The 23231-nt window shown below is 47.8% G+C and overlaps 1 protein-coding gene across 1 annotated transcript in view; it reads right to left on the bottom strand.

Moving 5' to 3' along the window:
* NTPCR (nucleoside-triphosphatase, cancer-related) overlaps nucleotides 1–12155 on the bottom strand; it is a 398442-nt gene extending 386287 nt beyond the window's left edge. The window contains exons 1-2 of the mRNA XM_078684553.1: nucleotides 12080–12155; nucleotides 10396–10564 (exon numbers count right to left, since the gene is read on the bottom strand). Coding sequence (XP_078540679.1) covers nucleotides 10396–10564; nucleotides 12080–12155 — 245 coding nt within the window. The remainder of the gene's footprint in view (nucleotides 1–10395; nucleotides 10565–12079) is intronic.
* Nucleotides 12156–23231: the final 11076 nt, after the last annotated feature.

Below are 23231 nucleotides of genomic sequence, written 5' to 3'. Positions count from 1 at the left end.
ATACTAGTTCTACTCAACTACCCTTCAAATACATAATGAACACTTCAATTGATTGCTAAAAGAAGACTAGTAGTATTGTTAAAGAATAGTATTTGAAGCTTAGTAGTATTCTGTTAGGGTTTATTTGCAGCTCTTGTGCTATTTCAAGAGCAAAATGAAGGCTAGTCTCATTGCTTGTGACCACTGTTTGAAGACTAGTGGTATTCTTTGTGAGCAATATCTGAATACTAACTGAATACTACGGCAATGATTGTGAAGGGGGGTTCGCGAGGAGGGCGGAGTTGGGGGTTGCGTGGGGTCACAGGGGGGTCGCGAGGGGGGGCAGGGGGGTCGCGAGGGGGGTCGCAAGGGGGGCAGGGGGGTCACGAGGGGGGGCAGGGGGGTCACGAGGGGGGCAGGGGGGTCGCGAGGGGGGGCAGGGGGGTCGCGAGGGGGGCAGGGGGGGTCAGGCGGGTTGGTCGGGGGGGTGGCGCTGGGGGGACACGCAGGGCTGCAGCGCTGCAGGGGGGTCACACAGGGGTGGGGTTCACGGGGGGTTTTGCGCAGGGGGGTTCGCGCAGCGTATAAGTATCTGAAGCATTACCTGATATCCAGCTTTTAAGTGATGAGCCTAGAATCAGCAGATGGGGATCCAACGCTGGGACTCGAACCCGGGCACCCAGCTTCAAAGTCAGCAGTTTTGACTGTAAGACCATACCATTGATGGTATGGCGGTACACATTCTCTCATTCAATCGCTACCACACTTACTTTTTATTAGGAACATGTAATTCATTTGAGCCTGAACCGCCAATGTTGAGAGGGGATCTCAGACACCCTGCCTCAATTGGAAGTCCCACATTGAATGCCCTGCAGCGCCCTAAAAGCCCAAAAATAATGGAATCCAACATAGCTGCCAAAATTTCGGATTGCTTATATATGACGTTTTCTGAATTTCAGTGCAATTATGAGTGGCATTTCAATGACTGAGTTACACGTTCTCGCGAGCAAAATCAAGCAATGAAGATGAGGCGAACATAGAAATTTCAGAAATTACAGCCATTTAAGCCCCAGGTGAAGAACAGGGCAACTCTCGTCCGACATGGGGCAAGCATCTGTGTAATAGAGGCCTCCTGAGCGCCAGGCAGAAGTTCCACGAGAATCATAAATGCTGTGTTCTCCTGCTAGTGGAATGGGATACACGCAGGCGATACCCACCTTGGAGGGGAGGGTGCAGAGCTTCTCTCTGCAGTCTCTCAGATCACCTGATGATGGACGTCGCTGCTTGCTACATGTATAATGACTGACATAGATTCCCAAAAACGCCCAAGGGTTGAAGAATGCAGTGTAGAGAGGATGTCAACCACTGAGTACAGAGCCTGCACTGAATTTGTTGTATGGGGTGTGGAGAACACAGAGACAATAGAGAGTGGATATACAGAGTGGATATGCAGGGTGTGCATGGATAGCCTAGACTGCATCCTGTGGATGGAGAGCAGACAAAGGGTGAAAAATTCAAGTGAAAGTCAAGGAATGTATGTATATTTTGGAGTGTGTATGTAGAGGACATACGTACAGGGTGGAGAGCGGATGCACACAGTTGACAGCAAATGTGAACAGTGTAGTGCATATGTATTGCAATGGTGAAGGATTGACAGCTAATTACCGTATGGACTGTGCTCTTGGACTGTAACTGTTAGATGGTGCACACATGAAGTGTAAAAGTAGACTTGGTAGGTGGTGAATGTATATGGAGGATGGAGAGCCTTTTCAGAAGGCAGATATAGAGGGTGAACAAAGAATGTAGAGGGTAAAGTGGATGCAGCATATACACCGCAACAGGCAGTGTGCAGAGAGAATAGAGCAACTGCAGAGAGTGGATGTGGAATGTAGAAGTATATGGTATAAAGTGCAGGTGGGACTTGGAGATGAGAACAATGGATGTACACTGGAAAGAGCAAATGAATGGCACACACAGATGGCAGAGATCACACATGGAAGTACAGGGTGAAGTGGATCATCAATGTTGAAAGCAAGTATACAGGGTGCTAACAGGAGAGTGGATAAGCAATGGAGACAGAATACAGACAGGAGAGCGTGGATACACAGGAATGAGAGAGGAGGTACAACAAGCACATCTGATATAGTGAGATATCGATAGTGGGTGAGGACCGCGGACATACAGGGTGGAGGGTGCTTGTGCAGGGAGGGGAACACTCTTTGGCAAAGGACAAAAAGAATGTCACAGAGTAGAGGGGCATGTCGTACAGAAGAGTGGCAAAGAGTAGAGTGGTACAGAGTGTTGTGCTATATCGCAGAGTGGGGTGTTGTGGAATGGCATAGATGGAGTGGAGTGAAAGGGTGAAGAGTAGCATAGAGCAGTGTTTCCTAAACTGTGGGTTGCCAAAGCCCAGGCAAAAAAATCGGCTAGGGCTTCTGCTGCTTATTATTTTAACACAACTACTGCTGGTTACGAATTCCTTTCACTTTGCCGTCAGAGAAAGTAAAGTGAATTATCTGACAATCCTGCTGGGGTACATGAAGTATGTCTGTCTGTCTCTCTCCCTCCTTCGGTCGGTCTCTCTCCCTCCTTCTGCCTCTATCTGTTTGTCCCTGTCTCTATCTCTCCCTCGCCGTCTCTCTCCCTCTCCGTCTCTGCCTCTATCTGTGCCTGTGCCTCCGCCTGTCCCTGTGCCTCGGCCTGTCTCGGTCCAAACAGGAAACTTCCCAAAAGGCGCTTTTAAGTCAGCTGTGAAAGCGCTAACAGCTGACTTTTAATGGGCCTTTTGGTAAGCTTTCCGAAGGTGCCCTGAGGTCACAGAGGCTGTCTCTAAACACAGAAGATGGCCGCAGGAGCATACACAGTGAATACCTATTTAATACGTATTCACTGTGTATGCTCCTGCAGTCATCTTCTGTGTTTACTGCCGGCCGTGTAAACTGCAAGGCAAGGTCCACGGGGTGCCAATGAAGGCCTGCTGGGCCGCTGGCGGCCCACGGGCCGTACTATGAGTACCATAGGTGTAAAGAGTAGATAAATAGGGTGGCAAGCACATGTGCAGTATAGAGAAGATGCGTGATGTGGACAACAATGTGCACGGTAGAGATCGGATTTGGTGAGTGGAGATAGCGGATAAAAGGTTAGAAAGTGGAATTACAAAGAGTATAGGCAAGGGAGTAGCCAGAAAATTAAAATACTCCCCCCCCCACTTTGAACCAAATCTCTTATGACACCTAGCAAGTGAAGCAAGCCATCAGGACCATCCCAGAAAGGCTTGCTTTTCTCTTGCATCCAAGCATCTATCCATTCATCTATTCATTCTTCCATCCACTTGCTAATAATCATCATTTCACCTTACATTCTGTCTTCCATCCAATATTCAGTCCTTCACCATTCCGTCCATCCATATACCCGTCTACATGCAAACCTATTCATCCATCTTCAAACCTATCCACAAAACATATCTATACTTTCACTCAGTCATCTATCATTTCACTTGTCCATCCCCACTTTCTTCCATCGATCCTTTCATTCATCCATCCTTCTCATCTATTCATCCGTTTACTCCATCCATCCTCCCTTTCACTCATTAATTGACTGACACCCTTTCACTCAGCGATCCATCCTTTCACTCATCCATCCAACCTTTTACCCATCTATCCTCTCATCTATCCATATACCCTTTCACTCATCCTTTCATTCACTCGTCCACCCATCCTTTCACTCAATTATGCATCCATTCAGCCTCACTCTTCATGTGTCTACCATTTGATACAGCCAGCCATCTACCCTTCCTTTCACGTATCCATGCATACATACATCCTTTGATTTAGCCCGTCCATTCATCCATCCACTCAGTCCTTCCATGTACTCTTTCCCTCATCCATCCACCCTTCCTCTCATCTACCCACCCATCCTTTTACTCGTCCATCCTTTTTTCCTTTACTCATCCATCCTTACCTCCATTCTTTCACACATTCATCCATGCATCTATCCATCCACCTCTTCACTCACATCCATCCATCATCCATGTACCTTTTCACTCATCCATCCACCCATCTTCCCTTTCACTCATCCATCAAGCCACCATTTCTTTCAGCCACCCGTCCATTCACTCACCCTTCGACACATTGATCCACTCATCCATGTACACTTTTACTCATCCATTCTTTCGCCTGAACCCTAAATGAGCTGAACTTTCACAAGTGACTCATTCATCCATGCATCTATCCATTAACCAGTTGAGCTTCCACAACTTAGCATAGTGCATGTTCCACCATCTAGTTTAACTTGCTCTTAATTTAATGAGTGTACGTTTTATTTTATATGCAGTTACCTGCGGGTAAAAGGCCAACAAAACAGTTACAAATATTTCGTTTTTAGACACGGCGACGACCCCATCTCCATTGCACTTCGTATAGCATCAAATTCTTTCCTGTGACACGCTGGTGAAAAAACACTGTTTGGGCTATGCTGCACATTTTGAACGACACTAAAGTTTCCCTCTTGAAACTTTCTCCACTCCAACACCTATTGTGCATTACCTACCAACGGCATATTTCAACCTAGGTTTAGCAGCCTGAGAAAATGAACCAGAAATAAAGACACTGAACTAAGGAGGTCAGGTTTGTATATACCTATTAAAGAAAATATACGTTAAAGTGCGATGGAACAGCAAAAGACGGATGAGCCATGAGCTCGGGCTTTAGTGGCACAATACCTGTAGTCGCAGAGTCCGGAGGAGTGTGGCGCCCTAATTGCTTAACACAGTGAAGCCGTCTCTCTGTAAGGCAGTGGCTGCAGGCTCACTTTGGTGTGTGATTTACTTGCCCATTCTTTTGCTGGCTCCGCTCGTGCTTTGGGACTTAGAGCGAAGGCAGATTCCAGTCTGAACTATTGCTCGACTCTGCGTATGAATGTCTTTCTTGCCCACCTCTACTCGGATAAACTAATCCTGAAAAGTAAATGAATTGTTCTTTACATCTAGTCAAGCAACCCGAACTCAGCGAGTCTTCAGAAACACTAACCACAGACGAACTGCGACAATTTTTATTTTTAGTGGGTGTCCCATCTTATGAACAATCTGCATGTTGCCCTTTAACAGTATGTGAATTCAATTCATCCTAAAATGTCACCTACTGTATTTAGAGACCTAATAAAACCGAGGGCACTGTATTTCTCTTTAAGTATCTAATCTGTGTAACCATGAAAAATAATTCCGCCATTACAGGACCGCTAAGGTTGTTCCGCTTATTTTGTCAGTCACTTCTTAGGATCATTGTTATGCATCTAATTTATTGCAAACAAAATTAGAAATGTGTTCGTATCACATTTATGGTGTGATTTCCTGCAGCGATTTGTGGTAAAGAATTCGCAGCATGACGTTATCTTTCTCACAGATCTCACTTGACAATTCCAAGAATACCATAAAGTATTGAAGGGAAGCAAACAAAAAAGTTAACCATTCCTGTTACTTCTATCTTATCGCTAAATTGGGGGCGGTGGATCAGGAGAGCGAGAATCAATAAAAGGATTTATTTCTGTACATGAGGTAAAATGCAAACAAGCGGCCGCAAGCCACTGCGCCCGTGGTAATTTGGGTTTACCGTCCGGTCGCCTCAATTCACCCTCCAGGCTGGCAGGCCAGTGAGCCCCGGGCGGGGCCCGCGGTCCACAGTTACACGCAGACTCTGTCCTGGTGGCCGCTGCAACCGGGTGGGCCACTCACTCCTCTCGGTCTCCCTCAGATCATCTGGCATTATTGAATTGATTCGGGGGTCGAGTAAATTAAAACGGCTGTGCTTCCTGCAAGTAGCGCGACCCTGCAAGCGCCATATATGAAAAACGCGCAAAACACTAGGCAGCTGGCACTTTCGATTACAAACTTCCGGGACTGGTTACGTGGCAGCAGGATGTGACATCACTGTGCCCCCCAAGCCCCGCCTCAAGCACACATACGGGGATTCAAAGTGATACTTTATTTATTTATTTAATGCGAGTTTATATAGCGCGAACATTACCCGAAGGTGTCAGAGCGCTTTACAAAAGAACCAGTTGCGTTACATAAGGACTTTGGATTACATGAGTTACATAAGAGATACAAACAGAAAAAAATTGCAAATGTAAAAGATGTAAAGTCACACAGGGAAGAGATAAAAACTGGAAAAATTGCAAATGTACAAGGTGTAAAGTCACTCATTTGAAAATGATAAATAAAGTTAAAAAAGAAAACATATATTATTACACCCATTTGAGCAAGGAGATTTATATCTTACCCCAAGAATACATTGTCCTACATTGAATCTGGAAACCTCAGTGTTATTTATAAGCGTGGTCGGTCTTTCCACTTATCAGCATTGTGTGATCCTTGTTCAATCACCTGATCTCGTACTCCACTCCGTTACCAACAAAATAGGATTCCTTGAAAACATGTGCCTGTCCGCATTAGATGCTGTGTAAACAAGCATTGAAAATGCAATAGGTCTTGCCCTCGTTTAAGTTAAAGCATTTCTGTTTGTAATTAGGTGTTTTTTTAGCTTTGCTTTTATTAGTGTCTTTCAAACGTTCATATACATAACATGCATATGTATCCATATATGTATGCATGCATTTATATTTATATTGGTATGCAGATTATATATATATATGTTTATATATGTATGCATATACATACACATACATATATATATATAAATGCATATATACGTATATATATATATATATACTTATGTGCATATGTGTGTGCGTAGAGAGGAAGAGGTAGAGAGTAGTAGAGTAGTAGAGTAGTAGAGAGTGAGTAGTAGAGCGAGTAGTAGAGTGAGTAGTAGAGAGTCGTAGATAGTGAGTAGTAGAGGGTTAGTGGAGTGATTAGAGAGTGAGTAGTAAGTGATTAGTAAGTGAGTAGTAGAGAGTGAGTAGTAAAGAGTGAGTAGAGAGTAAGTAGAGAGTGAGTAGTGAGGTAGTAGAAAGTAGTAGAGAGTAATAGAGAGTAGCAGAGAGTGAGTAGCAGAGAGTAGTAGAAAGTAGTAGAGAGTGAGTAGTAGAAAGTAGTAGAGAGTGAGTAGTAGAGAGTAGTAGAGAGTAGAAGAGTGAGCAGTAGAGAGTAGTAGAGTAGTAGAGACCGAGTAGTAGAGAGTGAGTAGAGTGAGTAGTAAAGAGTAGAGAGTAGTAGAGAGTGAGTAGTAGAGAATGAGTAGAGAGTAAAGTAGAGTAGTAGAGAGTGAGTAGTAGAGAGGCTGACGGAAAACAGATGGGGAGAGGAGGCGGTTGTCCACAGCTCTGTAAAGAGTCTTGTTTGTGTGCTTAAGCCATGAGGCTGGTGGGCGCTTTATAAAATGTCAATAAAATGTCCAGCCTATCTGCCGCTCCAGGTATCACCATCGAGTAGCGAGAGGCGGGCAGCTGTAGAAAAATGGTACTGGCCCAATGAAGACTGGCACGCCTCGTGACTGGTGAGCCCCCCCTCTGAGACTCTGTCAAGAAAATGGCCCCCAACGCTGGAGTCCCGCTCTGGGACTCCAAAAGGAGAATCCAAACTTTGCCCCCGCTGGGCCAGCTGCCCTCTGACAAGCGGGGCAGCTGCGAGCACCGACGATGTGCCCCGAAGCGGGCACCAACCATGTGCGGGCGGGCCCCATGGGCTAGCACACTACATGCAGGCTCCCTCTTAACCCCACTCACCCGGGCCTTAGACACACCGACTCCCTCTCCTCCGCTCTGCTTTGGGGGGCGCTCCTGTCACCCGTAATGCTGAGGGGAGCTCCCCATCACCAGGGCTCCTCGGGGTCATAACATTGTGGCAGGGGGGAGGGCACCGGCAGTGTGCCTTTGTCAGCCCCGCCTCCCGGTCTTCTCTGGTGGGCCGCCGGTCACCGCACTGAAATGAGTGAGCGTCACGGCTGATACGTGATACTTGGCAGGACTGCAGGTGCGGCGGGTCTGTCTTGGCAAAATCACGCCCCACAGCAGACCTCAAGAATACAGCAAGTCTCACCTTTTCCTCTCAGCTCGATCCATGTGCACACACTGCGGTGCAGCTGCATGTTACTCGCCTCACTCTGCCTTAGACTAGTACAACTCAGCTTCCGCTTCCGTTCCAACCAATGTTAGGAATGGCTGCAGCTTTTTCTTTTTGCCTGGATCCTACCAAAAGTAGCCCAAATGTGGCCCATTGTTCTACTCCGAAGCAGGGGCTGGGCACTTGATACAGCGAGATCTCCCAAATTGAACAGCGTACGTCCACATCAGAACCAGTGTGCAAAGACTCTGGGCAATTATGTTAAAATGTCAAAACAACTTTATTAAATCAGTCCAATATTTTCTATTGCTTATTCATCTGCAAATATGTAAATCTCTCCCTAAAATGTTAATCAAGGATTATATCATGGAAAAACAAGTATATAGAATAATGCAAACAGTGTTAAAAAAGCCTCAGTGCCTTACATATCAGGAACAAAAAAAACACAAAGCAAGAAGTCGGATACCGTCTAGAATGCACCATTCAACAAGTACTGAAAATGCAATTGGTTGTGCATTTGTTGGTGTTAGAGCTATTTGCATCATAAATGGCAATACCTTTTACCTATGTGTTATGGAATAAGGAGTAAAGCAGAGTGGCGCTGAATGGAGAGGAGTCAAGCAGAGTAGTGTGGAGTAAAACAGAGTGGTGAGTGGAGTAATGCGGGGTGAAGTAAAGCAGAGTGGCGTTGAGTGGACAGGTGTGGTGTGGAGAAAAGTGGAGTGGAGTGAAGCTGAGTGGAGTAAACCAGAGTGACGTGGAGTGGAGTAAAACAGAGTGGAGTAAAGCACAGCAGAGAGGAGTAAAGCAGAGTGACGTTGATTGAAGTGGAGTAAAGCAGAGTGGCGTGGGGTGGTCAAGCAGAGCGGCGTGGAGTGGACAAGCAGAGCGGCGTTGAGTGAGGCAGAATGGCGTTGAGTGGAGTAAAGCAGAGCAGAGTAAAGCAGAGTGGCATGCAGTGGTGTGGAGTAAAGCAGTATGAAGTGGAGTAAAGCATAGTGGAGTAAAGCAGAGTGGAGTTGTGTTGAGTAAAGCAGAGCAGAGTAAAGCAGAGTGGCATGCAGTGGTGTGGAGTAAAGCAGTATGAAGTGGAGTAAAGCAGAGTAGAGCAAAGCAGAGTGGAGTTGTGTGGAGTAGAGCAGAGTAAAGCAGAGTGGCATGCGGTGGTGTGGAGTGGAGTAAAGCAGAGTGTAGTGGAGTAAAGCAGATTGGCATTGAGTGGAGTAAGGAAGAGTGGCGTCGAGTGGAGTGGAGTAAAACAGAATGTAATTGAGCAGAGTGAGTGGAGTAAATCATAGTGGTGTTGAGTGGAGTGGAATAAAGCAGAGTGGCATGTAGTAAAGCAGAGCGGTGTTGAGTGGAGTAAAGCAGAGTGGTGTTAAATGGAGTAAAGCAGAGTGGTGTTAAATGGAGTAAAGCAGAGTGGCATTGAGAGGAGTACCACACCACAACACTACCCTAAACCCTAAAACACTACCCGCAGCATGACACTCCCCCGACCCCCAGTCCGGTCCCCACACTCAAACACTACCCTGCACGACCCCCCAGCACTACCCTAAACCCTAAAACACTACCCTACACTACACAAACACCACAACACTACCCTAAACCCTAAAAACACTACCCCCAGTACGACCCTACCCCGACACCCAGTCTGTTCCCTACACTCAAACACTACCCTGCACGATCCCCCAGCACTACCCTAAACCACTACCCTATACTACACAAACACCACAATAGTATAATAAATAAGGCATAAAAATAGTATAATAAATAAGGCACCATTAATCTACCATTCAGCATTCAGCTTGAATAGAATGTTAATAGTACTCTGGATAAAGTCCAGTAGTATTCAAATTGTTTGTATTCACTAAATGTTCTGCATTGTAAATGAAGACTATGCGATTACAAATAAGTATGTGCTTAGTATTCTGTTAGTATTCAAGAAGTACCACTCAAATATCAGTAGTCTTCATGCACTAGCCTTCCCAAAAAGAATACTACTGAATACTAAAATTGGCAAAAATTAGTCTTCGAATGCTATAAAAAGACAGGTTAACCACTAAAAGTAGTATTCCACTTCGGTAAGGGGTTTTACTCTGAACACATGATTGTTTTGCACTGCCAGTCTTTTACTAGTTTTAAAAACAAGCTTTTGCATTCATGTCACTATTTTATCAGATCACTAATGATGAAGACACCTCGCCACCCACAATGGTATTATTCAGGATCTGCTGGCAGGAAGTCTTTATTCTGTGTTAATATTTTAGCACTCGGAAAACAAACGGCTGACAAGTGGTGCAGTACTATTCATGCAATATTATCACCATGACCTGTTAAATTGAAAGCGGATAAAAGTAAATGTTGAATTTTATTAATAGATTTTTTCACTGACTCACATATCGGAAGAGATGTAACACCTAGTCCAGGCTGTCCAGTGAGTCGCGGGCCGGGGACCCGTCCATTGACACACTGTCTGGCAGCCACTGTAACCCGGGTCACTGACTCCTCCGTCTCCCTCGGCTGCGTTTAGAACTGAAATGTTCAGCAGGGTGCACTGCCGCACAGCTCACAGCATACTGCACCCGGGCCGGTGCGAGCTACAACAGCACACTGCAAGCGCCATGATTGGTTTGCAGGCGCGCAAACTCAGCCTCCTGCACCAGCACGCAGGAAGTGACGTCCCCGCGCAGGGCACGTAACACACAACCTGACTGGGCCCGGTCATGACGTCAGGCTGAAAAGTGAGTATGTGAACCTGCCAGCGCTGAGCAGCCTTAGGTCAGCTGGGAGCCCTAAGTGTGGTAGGGCAGCGCACGAAAAATCATATTGGAGATATCCTCTTCCCATTAGAAAGTAGCAGTCTCTAATAGGAGGAAAGTAAGTGTTTTTCACTTTTATGGAGCAGATCCTGACACGAAGCGATTTGAGCCCAATTAATTTACAACCCAGAAAGGCCAAAAAGTGAAAAAATACACGAGGCATTTATTAAGCCTCAGAAAAAAAAGATAAAAGTACAAGTCCGCTGTTGCAGATGAGCGTTAGGAGCAGGGAAACGGAATGCATACATGTTACATGTTCAAATAAGCAGCTGCCTAGTATTTTGGAAAAATACAACTTAACTGTGCTTGTCTCGAAAAGAATGCTCAGAGTCAGGCCACAATTAAACAAGGAAGATAGCTGCAGATTGAAATCGTACTTTCGAAGCGCTGCAATGCCACAATAAACAAGCATTGGCATAGCCAATAGGTCTCGCATTTGGGACCTTATAAGTGTTTAGCCATGCAACAGTTGGAGTTGTTGCACCAAGGATATTCTGCTGCATGACTAAATATTTATAGTGTCCAAAAAGCGAGACCTAATGGCTATGCCAATGCTTGTTTTTAATAGCTGCTTCAGGATGTCTTTGTTGAAGTGCTCTGACTGCTTCTTGTGGCAGATGGACAGATATTCTTAGAGGAGCTTATATCACCTACTAGAGTACTCTGGCCCTTGAAATAACAACATAGCTCGCACTTTATCCATGAGGCATTTGGGAAAGAGTGTTGCAGGCTTTTCACTTAGTGTGCGACCCATCTGTTGAGATACGTTTTACACTCCTCTCTGCTGGAGAAGACAGAAAAGTTGTCTAAGCCAGTGGTCTGGTCCTAGGTGCTGTTTGGAATTTGGCACAAAAATTATAGCAGGAAGACACCACCTCGACAGAAACTGGTCAGTTCTGACGAGTAACAAAGAACATGTAACTGTGAAAAGGAATGTCCGGCAACGGCTGTATTTATCAGAGAATACTATGGAAATATTCGTAAAAATACTTCTATACACTGCAACTACCAAGATGCACCTGAGAGAACTGTTGCAGCGAGCCTGCCAATAGATGTGTGGCCCAACTGCAAAATTGTGCCTTGTTCTCCTCCCCACTGGGGGAGCCTGTAAAGTTTGTATGCGCCGAAGTGCACTTGAGCAACTTTGGCACCCCTTCCAAGTTTCTCGGGTCCATATATGATGTGCTGCTCAAGTTCCAGATTTTTTTCTTTGAATTCTGAGACTTGTAATCTTTTTTATTCCATTATAAGACAGGACTACAAGCCCCAGAATTCAAAGAAGAAAACCTTGCCTGCAGCAAATCATCACGCATGGATCTGGGAAGCTTTCCAGCCATGCTTGGGGTGTTAGACTATGGAAAAGAAAGAGGGAGGAATGACATCCACAGAGAATACTCACTTCCGGCGAGTACCAAAGTGTGATACCCCTCATGTCAAGGAACATGCAGCACTGGAACCTATCAGCAAATACAATGAAAAAAATGTGCGCAAACAGAACGTTCTGCACTACATCTACCATGATGCATCAGGAGAGAACTCTCCTGCAGAGTTGATATTAAGTGTGCAACACATCTGTTGACATCCTTTAATGGCAGTCCAGCTCCCCACTGGTTCCCTCTAACCACACAGGAGCATTCAAGCCTGCTAGCTTGAATGGCAACTCATGAATGTCTCCAGTATGAAGCACTTGTGCTTATCTGGACAGCTTACAACGCTCATCAGCCGCTCGTCACCGACTCTGGAATGCAAAAACAAAAGTCTTTTGTTTCGGTCAAAACACGGATGCTCTGCGTATGTCTTCCATGAGCCAGCCATGAAATAAACAAAGTTCCTGATATTCAGAAGAGCCTTTGACAAGCTTGTTATTGTTCGCTGGTTGTCTGCGCCCAACCTGATTGGCATCTGAGCAGCAGCCAGCAAGGGCTGGATTACATAGTGACTGACTATGTGATAATATTTGCCTCAGGGGCAGGATTCCTTTGATTTCAGTCAGGCAATGTTAGACTCCTGGTTGCATAGGTTCAAATGTGCACTGACCTTTGCACCACAGGATATGGTCAAAACCGGTGTATGCACTGAGTGACCGGTGCATTCATATCTTGTTTGGCACCAGTCTCTCAGTCCGAATGTCTGGGCAAGAATGCAGTGCAATGTGTAATAAACGGGACATGAAAATGCCAGTGCGAAATTGCACCGCTGCAAACTACGTAATCCCGCTTGACGTTCGCTGCACGCTTTGCAAATGTTATCACTCAGGAAGTCACTGGCTCCCCTGGGCACTGAGTGATTGACGGCCCACGCATTGCTTCCTGTGCAGTCGTAGAATGTTCGCTTGATTCTATGTCAGGACGGAGGCGAGGATTATGCAGTCCTTTCTTCTCTTTATTACCACAGCAATTCAAAGAAAAAAATAGTCAATACATATCAAAAGTACCACAACTCCCATGAGCACATGGGGCACAGTGTCCATAGCAACCGCCAGCCAATGGTGCTGCCATCCGATGTATAACTAGCCGTGATGTACCTTCCTCTTCCTCTTTCTTCTCTGCTCGCCAGATAAGTCACCCTTTTTTCCTCTCTGACGTATTGTGTTTCCAGTGATTGTGGTTTGTAATTATTATTTGCCTGTGCAATAGCGCTGTTTCCCTTAGTGCGCTTTTCCCTGTTTTGACCTGCAGCAGCTGACGGGCGACAGGCGCTGCTTGCGCCGTCTCTGCTGATCCATCGCGGACTGTTGTGAAGCGCGTCCTCGCGCTTCCTCGGCTCTGTGGGGTGCCACCGTCGGGGGGAAGGCTGCGCTTGCGGTTCTTTCTCCCTTCGGTGTGCGCGTTGAGGCAGATTGTTGCTGGCCTCACCAACCGTCGCCTAGACACCGGCTCGGTGCATTGCAACGCGCTGTGTGCGCGGCGCCACCTTGTGGCTGTTTATAGGTACCGCACCTATTTTTTTGACAGGCTGTCAGGGCACCGGCGAGGGGGCTACCTTTTTGGATTCTAGGCATAAGGCGTTTTGTGCCCACACCCTCTAGAGATGCAGTCTGCTGGGCAGTCTAACCCCCCCATTCAGGAGGCGGAGGAATCTTGCTGCACCCAACCCCTACCACCGGCGGTTGGTCGCACGCTTTCACAGGCACTGGATACTGTGCTGGCGCCCCTGCGGGAGCGAGTGGATGTCCTCACCCAGAGTATCCCCGGGGTGTTTGGTAACGCAGTGCCTGTCGACCGCGGCCCCAAAGGTGCGCAGGGGGGAGGGAAGAAGTCAGCGAAGCGTCACGCGGGGCACCTGGAGGAGTACGATCGCTTGAGGTACACCTTCCGCAAGAGTGCGCGAACGCTAAAGCATGTACCCTGCCGGGAGGGTTTCTACCCCGGAGATGATGGCGACGAGGTCTCCATGGACTCAGACCATGAGGATGGTTTCCCCGTAGAGGGTGAGGGTGTTACCGAAGATGAGGCCTCCTTGGACGACAAAGATGAGTACACTGGGCGGCCCTGGCGCCCGGCGTCCCAGTCTTCGGGGTCCATGGAAGGGGATGACAAAACTCCCGATATGTTTGATCCGACAAAAATCTACCACCCGAGATCGTCGGAATGGACCCCTGACCCCAAAGTAGCAGCGTATGTGGCGGGGAAAGTTCGCCAACCCCTTGAGAAAGTGGTTCGGACCCGCATGGGAAGAGTGCCCTCGCCCAAAGCTGGAGGGCAGAGTGGCGTCCACCCCGGACATCGATGCGAAGCTTTATGCGTTCTTCGCAAAATTTATGAAGGACCCTAGGAAATGCAAAGATCGTTCCTGGCGCAACTGCCAGGATAAGCTCCTGGACGCCGTGGGCCCCGTGACCCAGATCATCCAGTTAGTCGAAAGAGCCAAGGAATCGGGGACGGTGATGTCTACGGAGGTCGTGGCAGGTTGGGTGCAGCGGGCGCTGTGCTTCCTGGGCAACGCAAACTGTGCGTTGGCAGCGGAACGGAGGAGATCTCTCCTCATCAAGATAGACCCTAAGCTGGGGGATCTGGCCACTTCGGAGGCAGGGCCTATTGCACAAGGCAAGTTATTCGGCGAGCTCTTTATTAAGGAGCTGAATAAGTTCGTCACCACTTTCTCTGCTCTGGACAGGGCGCAGACGTCCATCAAAAAGATTTTTCCTGGACAGGTTTTTGCAGGGGCCGAAAGAGGACGGGGTCGCTCCTCTGGCCGCCAATTCCAGCAAGGCCCTAATAACAAGAACCAGCAGCGGCATAACAACGGCTGGAACGATGGCCGCCAGGGAAACTTCTACCCCCCTCGAGGTGCCGGCAAAGGACGTGGCAGAGGATATCATGGCGGAGCCAACGCTCCGGGAGGCCCATCCGGTGAGTGTTATCCTTTTTTCCCCGTCCGCGCTGGGGGGGAGGATAAGGAATTATCTCCACAACTGGTGCAAAATCTCCTCAGACCCTTGGGTTCTCCAGACTGTCAGGGGTTTCCGAATAGAATTTTACAGTACTCCCCTCCAGAAAGTTCACCCTCGACCGCTAATTTTTTCCTCAGAGGACAGGAGTCTGATCGACAACGAGGTGTCGGAGCTCCTCCGAAAGGGCGCGATCCGCAGAATGCGCCTTCACCCTTCGGGGTTCCTGAGCAACCTATTTTTGGTTCAGAAGAAGGACAAGGGGTTTCGCCCGGTCATAAACTTAAGAGACTTCAATGAATGGCTAGTTTACCGCCATTTCAAGATGGAGGGAATCCATCTGCTGCGCGACATCCTCCTCCAAGGGGATTGGATGGTCCGCCTGGACCTGAAGGATGCGTACCTCACGGTGCCTATCTTCCCGCCTCACTGGCGTTTTCTGCAGTTTTTGTGGAACGGGGAGGTCTTCGAGTTTCAGTCACTCCCGTTCGGCCTCTCGTCAGCGCCCTGGTGCTTTACGAAGCTCCTACGGCCAGTGGTGGAGACACTTCGCGAGAGAGGCGTTCGAATGATCATCTATCATGGATCAGTCACCGGATCGACTTCGTTCCAATTTGAACATGACTATTGCTCTGCTCCAGGAGTTGGGGTTTGTGGTGAACGCTCGGAAATCCGAGCTCCTTCCGACGAGACAGATAAACTTCCTGCAGTTCCTTATAGATTCGGTGTCAGCTTGTCTCAGCCTTCCTCACCAGTAGGTAACCAAGATCTGCAAGGAACTTTCCCGGATCCTTCGGAAGGACAGAATTTCCCTTCGACATTTGGCGCGAATCGTGGGTCTCCTCTCGTCCTCGATTCAAGCGATTGTCCCGGGCCCCTTGCACTACCGGGCCCTTCAGCGTCTGAAGGCACAACATCTACGGAAGGGTCTCACGTACTCCGAACTCATCTCTCTCACGGAGAAGACGAGGACGGAGTTGCGTTGGTGGAACGATCACATGAGTGCCTGGAACGGCAGTGCGATCTTCGGGTCCAGCCCGGACCTGGTCATCGAATCGGATGCCAGCAGTACGGGCTGGGGAGCTCGTTGCGGCGACATCACGATGGGGGGCCGCTGGTCGGAGGAAGAGCTCCAGGTTCATATCATTTGCCTGGAACTCCTGGCGGGTTCCTTCGCTGTGAAGTCGCGGACTGGCATTCCAGGAATTTCCAGGACTTCAGCGATTGGCGGCTTCATCCTGCGGTCTTCCAGGCTTTGATGGACAGTTGGGGGCCGTGCTCGTTGGACCTGTTCGCTTCCCGACTCAACCGTCAACTCCCGAGGTTCGTGAGTTGGAGGCCGGACCCAGAGGCGACGGCGGTCGATGCGTTTCTGCAGGACTGGTCGCTGGAGCACGCTTACGCGTTTCCCCCGTTTCTTATGATTCCTCGAGTAGCGGCGCAGGCTCACTGTCAGCAGGCCTCCCTGGTGCTAGTGACCCCCTTCTGGCGGGCCCAGGCCTGGTTTCCCCCTCTGCTAGAGTTGTCATGGGACTGCCCGATTCGGCTGCCCTCGTACCCTTTACTGCTTGCGGCCCCCTGGGGGAACCGCATCCGTTGGTACATCAGGGGACCTTGCACCTCATGGCATGGAGGATTTCAGGGGACGCTGGCAGGACGGACACCTTTCGGCGGACGCTGAGGAGCTCATCCGTAGAGCCTGGGCCCCAGGTACCGTCAAGAGGTATAGATCGGCTTGGCAACGGTGGCGTCGTTGGTGTCTGGCAAGACACGCCGATCCTGTGGGGGCGGACGTTGCCCACATTTTGAATTTTCTGGCTGAACTGGTCCAGTCGAGGTTGGCCTACCGGTCTGTTAATTCTTTCAGATCTGCCATTTCAGCAGGACATGCTCACATCGACGGTAAACCAGCGGGGGAGCATCCATGGGTTTGCAAACTCATGAGAGGTGCCAGACTTTCCAAACCCCCAGAACCCAGATATAGGCATCTCTGGGATGTCAACATCTAATGCGATTTCTTTGCTCCTGGCGTGACTATCAATATCTTACCAGAAAGGAATTGTCGTCTAAGCTGGCGATCCTTTTGTGTCTGGTGTCGTGCAAACGCGTCTCGGATGTGCGAGCACTGGATATTACGGCACGCATGTTCACTCCGGAAGGTGTTACTTTCATGGTCGCTAGGAGGACCAAGACTAATATCAGGTCGGTATCCTACCCTTCTTTTCCGGAACAACCTAAACTCTGTGTGGTGCGTTGCCTTAAGGTGTATGAAGATATGACGGTGGAGTCCCGCCCCCCCCGGAGAGCGTCAGCTTCTCATTGCTCTGCAGAAGCCGTTTAAGGCGGTTTCAGCTCCTTCCATTGCTAGGTGGGTCCGGTGGATCATGACCGAAGCGGGGATAGATGTCACCATGTTTGGAGCTCATTCCACGAGGGGAGCTATGGCCTCTAAAGCCATTCAGGTGAGAGGTAGGCTGGAGGACATTATGGCAGCGGCAGCCTGGTCCTCCGAGTCCATGTTCAAGAAGTTATACTTCAAACCCATCTATGGAGCGGCAGAACTGGTGGTGGATAAGCTTTAAAACTGCATAATCCTCGCCTCCGTCCTGAAATAGAATTAAAAATTTCCTAGCTAACGTAATGGAAAGTTTCAATTCTATTAAGGACTAGGAGGCGAGGATTATCCCTCCCGAGACTTGTCGGTCTCGACCCGCCCACTCAACCTCGTAACTCAGTAAGTAACGATTTATGGTTTTTTCTCAATGCTACCGTTATTGCATTCTGTTATTATGGAATTGGTGATGGAGTATTTTGCATATTCTGATTCTCCTAGAAGCGTTGATATGCTATTCTGTTCTAGTCATAGCGGCTGTGTACTGCTTTTCTCTGCTTTCTTTCGTGAAAAAAGAAGTGGATAACGGTTGTCTTGTGTTGGTTTAGGACAAGACCAGAAGGATTGAAGAGCGTTCCTGGGTTTTCCACACAGAGAAGAAGAGGAAGAGGAAGGGACGTCACGGCTAGTTATACATCGGATGGCAGCACCATTGGCTGGCGGTTGCTATGGATACTGTGCCCCATGTGCTCATGGGAGTTGTGGTTCTGTTGATATGTATTGACTATTTTTTTCTTTGAATTGCTGTGGTAATAAAGAGAAGAAAGGACTGCATAATCCTCGCCTCCTAGTCCTTGATAGAATTGAAACTTTCCGTTACGTTAGCTAGGAAATTTTTCATTACTCCTGAGCTGCCACTTGCTGGAGCAGTACTCCACTGTCCACATGAAAAGCAAAGCCCTTGATGCACCGTTCCCAACTGTAGGAGCTATCGGTGTGCGGGACACCGAGTAGCGCCGCGGCCTGCGTTTGAAATATAAAACGCTAGGTGCAGGAACTCTCAGGATGAGACGAAGCTGGTAGAACAGCTGCCTGGCATCAGCAGGGGCGTGAAATATGAAACGCTAGCAGCGCCTCTCATTCAGGCGCTACCAGAGTGAGTAGCGCTTAGTACCACTGTGGCCTGTTACCAGCCGGGACTTAAAATATGAAGCATCCTGTAGTCAGGGTTTGCCAAAGTGCGCAGCAAAGCGCTGCGGCATCGGCCTGTTGCCAGATGGGACTTGAAATATAAAGTGCTTGGTTCAGCTTCCTTAATTCAGGAGCTAGCAGAGTGAGCACCAATGCGTGTCAATGCTGCCTGACATGAGCTGGGGCGTGGATGGGTCTTTGGGGTTGCTGCCACCCATGGAGATCTGAGCTCAGAGACGCACTTGGAGCCCTTACAGAGCACTGAAGTGCTTTACAGAGAGGTGAGAGGGGCAAGGGCCTCTCTGCAAAGATCTCCTGCCAGGCCAAGGCCATTTTTTGATCTCTGTAGTGGCCGGCTCCAACTAAAATGCCAGGTACCTCTCAATAAATGTTGTGGGGGGCGGCATCATGCAATGCGAGAGGTGGTTTAAGAATGGGGGTGATAGAAGGGAAAGAACCAAGAATGAAGATTGGGTGGGTAAAGGCAGTAAAGAAGATGTAGGGGAGAGAGAGAATGAAGAGAGACAGGTGAACTGGAAGAGCAGAACGGGAAGATATGGGTAGAGAGGCAAGAAATACAGGCAGGAGAGGGGGTGGTTGGGAGGGAATGGATGAAAGATCGGGACTGTAGGGCCACACACATACCAGGGGCCTACTGACCACAGCCTGGTGCCGTCTACCGAGTGATCAACTCGAGCTCTGCTCACTTCCTAGATATAGTAGGCACTGCCTGCAAACACTGCCCATTCTAACAGCCAACTGTTCTTCTATAAACCTTCTCTCAACGCGACTGATGCGCGGAGCACCATAATGGCTTTACTGATTCAACGTACCAATCAGCAGTACCTTCTTAAGCTGCTATCCTTGTTGTTGTTGCTTTCATAGCAACAACAATGTAATAATTTTTAAGCATGTGAAAGTGATCTAAATTTGGGCAGGCTATGAGGCAGGATGTAAACGGGCCTCTGTTCAGTCAACATCAAAAGTGAACAAAACGACAGCTCAGCCAAAACCAGGTGGGGCCTAAACACGTTATTCATACTGAACACTTCCAGCTTTGAATGAACGTTTTCAAGTGTGGAGAGACCTAACAGAGACAGGCTCTTTGCGAGGAACAAGCGCACGTGCCTCGCAGCAGGGGGAGGAGAGAGAGGAGGGGACTGCATGATTCACTCGCGGGAGGGAGCGGCTGGCGCTACGATAATTGCTGCTATATGCCAGCCACTCGCTCCCACGAGGAAATCGCCAAACGTGCACGCATTGCAATAAACAGCAATGCAACGCGTGCACGTTTTTGTGGAGTAAAGCTCATCGATGACATGAGGTCCTCTGCTATGCAGCGCATGCGCGTTGCATAGGAGAGAACGAAAAATAACAAGTACCCCTCAATTGTTTCCTGGTGCCCACTATGTCGGACTACACTCCGATCCCACTATTTTCCTGACCACGCTTTTACCACAAAGCAATTCGGGAACAGAGGCTGGATGAAACATCCTAGAGCTGCTGGGTGCTAAAAAATGCATGTGAGAAGGGCAAAGATGAGCATTCTATTTCCCATACGATATTCCGGCCGTATCCCCAGAGTGTTTCTAAAAATGTCGGCACAGGCAGGTGACGTTACTTCCTGGATGACGTCACTTCCTGCGCCACTGGATGTCTTCCCCGAAGTGCTTTAGAAACGTGCAATGAAACGCATGTGTCATTTAGGCCACTTATACATTAGTGGTCCAGATGTTGGAGGTGGAGGTAAAAGTGCGTGGTGCAGCTGCATGAAATCGAGGTTCAGAAAACTGTTAGTTAGGTTTGAATTCCAGCGCTCCAATTTAGTTTGTAGAATTACGATTTTTTTCAGCAACACTACCTTTATTTTTATTTTTATTTTTATACCCTTAATGGAAGTTAATTGGAGAAGATATTTCTCTCGATGTTTTCGATCTTTGCAAGTGTTGTGTTGTCACGTCTAGATTGGTATGTGCAAGAAATGGGTGCAAAACAAGAAAGGTAAACAATGTTTTAAGATCAATGCAATGGTAAATTATTATACGTATGCACCAACTGATGATTTATGAATACATTTGAGAAAAAATGTCTATTTAAGCACCTCTCGCAGCACAGCCCACAAATGCTCGCCGCCAGGTTGGCGGTTGGATGCATGCATACCTACACGGACAGGTAACTGGTGCCAAAGGGGGTGACGGAGGGAGGATTGGAGAGTGAGGGCGACAGAGAGAGAGGGAGACAGAGAGAGAGGGAGACAGAGGGAGGGAGACAGGGGGAGACAGAGGGAGACAGACAGAGTGAGGGAGAAAGACAGAGTGAGACAGACAGAGAGAGAGGGAGGGAGACAGACAGAGGGAGGAGGTCGACAGATAGAGGGAAACAGACAGAGGGAGGGAGACAGAGAGAGAGAGAGAAAGAGAGAGAGAGGGAGGGAGACAGATAGAGACAGAGAGAAAAATGCACCCCTTGTTATACCTATAGAACACAAGTCCATCCCACAATAGTTGCAGATCTTCACCTTTCTAGCGAAGGGATTGATTAATTTCTGGGGGTGGGATGTCACCCCACCATGCGCTCATCTACTTTTTGACTACCCCATTGTTCTTCAACTTTTTACATAAGCAGGCATTTAGTTCTCTCTCATAAGTACATCTGGGATACAAATATTACAATTTTATTAAACAAATTTGGACATCCTTTGTCATAATTGATGGTTCCCACGTTCGCTCTGTTTCATGGTGAAAGTTCAGTGGTGTGGCCTTCACCTGTCCCTACACTCAAACACTACCCTGCACGACCCCCCAAGCACTACCCTCAACTCTAAAACACTACCCTACACCACACAATACCACAACACTACCCTAAACCCTAAAACACTACCCCCATCACAACCCTCCTCCTACCCCCAGTCCGGTCCCCCCATTCAAACAACACCCAGCCCTACCCTAAACCCAAAAACTACCCTACACTACACAAACACCACAACACTACCCTAAACCCTAAAACACTACCCCCAGCACGACCCTCCCGCCACCCCCAGTCCGGTCCCCACACTCAAACACTACCCTGCACGACCCCCAGCACTACACTAAACCCTAAAACACTACCCTACACTACACAAACACCACAACGCTACCCTAAAACACTACCCCGAACACGACCCTCTCCCGCCCCCCAGTCCGGTCCCCACACTCAAACACTACCCTAAACCCTAAAACACTACACCAACACAACCCTAAACTCTAAAACACTACCCCCAGCATGACTCTCCCCGACCCCCAGTCCGGTCCCCGCACTCAAACACTACCCTGCATGACACCCCAGCACTACCCTAAACCCTAAAACACTACCCTAAACTACATAAACACCACAACACTACCCTTAAACAATACCCCCAGCACGACCCTCCCCGACCCCCACTCCGGTCCGATAACTCAAACACTACCCTGCACACCCCCCAGCACTACCCTAAACCCTAAAACACTACCCTGAATGACATACACACCACAACACTACCCTAAAACACTACCCGAACACAACCCTCCCCCGCCCCCAGTGCGGTACCCACATTCATTAGCAAAAGGAAACTCCCTCATGACCTATATGTACTTTATGACAGGGTATAATCTCTGATAGCACCGGCATACACAAAACACATATTCACTTTTTTTTATTTGTTCATTTATTATATTTTAGGGTCTTTTTCTCATTTCTTTATATCATTATTCTGAATGTAAACAATTATTCAATATACATCACACAAAGTTTCTTTGAATACATATCATAAAATTCAGTCCATAAATACATTTATGATACATAAATTGCGAAAAAAACATATATCCTAAAAAAGAGACAATTCTAATTCACCAGGTAGAGAACCACATCCATACATACTCACACACTCATCCTAAACATACACAACTTCAATACAGCCAAAAAGCATCCTGTTGTTTTTTATCCGTTGTCCAGTGTACAACCATAATAGTTGGATCTAAATAAGAAAAATGGCCAACGCGTTTCCATGGAAGAACAGCAATGGAGACCACCTACATCAGGACCCGCCAGAAACAATTCAACATAGGATCTCTAAACCTAGATTTTGAATCTGAATAGATATGTACAAAAAGATTTTACAGGTATGCCCAATTTACTTTCAATGCAATTTGAATTTGAAACAACAGTGTGGACCAACCACAGAAGACATCCATCCAATCACTCACAGACTGTACCACCAAACTGTGTTACCTTATAACCCCAAAAAGAAAAGGTGAATCTATGTCAATTCCACAAGAAGAGTAGGGAAGTGAGAAAGCGTCTACAGAAAGCCTAGAGGTCATTAGCTCTCTTAATGTGTACCTCTTTTTCAAACTATGTCTGTCTCAATACACTAACTCTATCCATCTTCATCGGATCACAGATCAACTTGCAACGGTAGGCTATAACCTTCTCAGCCCTCACTTTGTAGATAAAGAAAATATGTATGCCAATCTGCAATAGTTT

Source organism: Lissotriton helveticus, chromosome 3_2 (assembly GCF_964261635.1).
Source record: "Lissotriton helveticus chromosome 3_2, aLisHel1.1, whole genome shotgun sequence".
NCBI lineage: Eukaryota > Metazoa > Chordata > Amphibia > Caudata > Salamandridae > Lissotriton > Lissotriton helveticus.
Note: the sequence above shows the minus strand (reverse complement) of the source record. Positions and strands in the feature narration are given on the sequence as shown.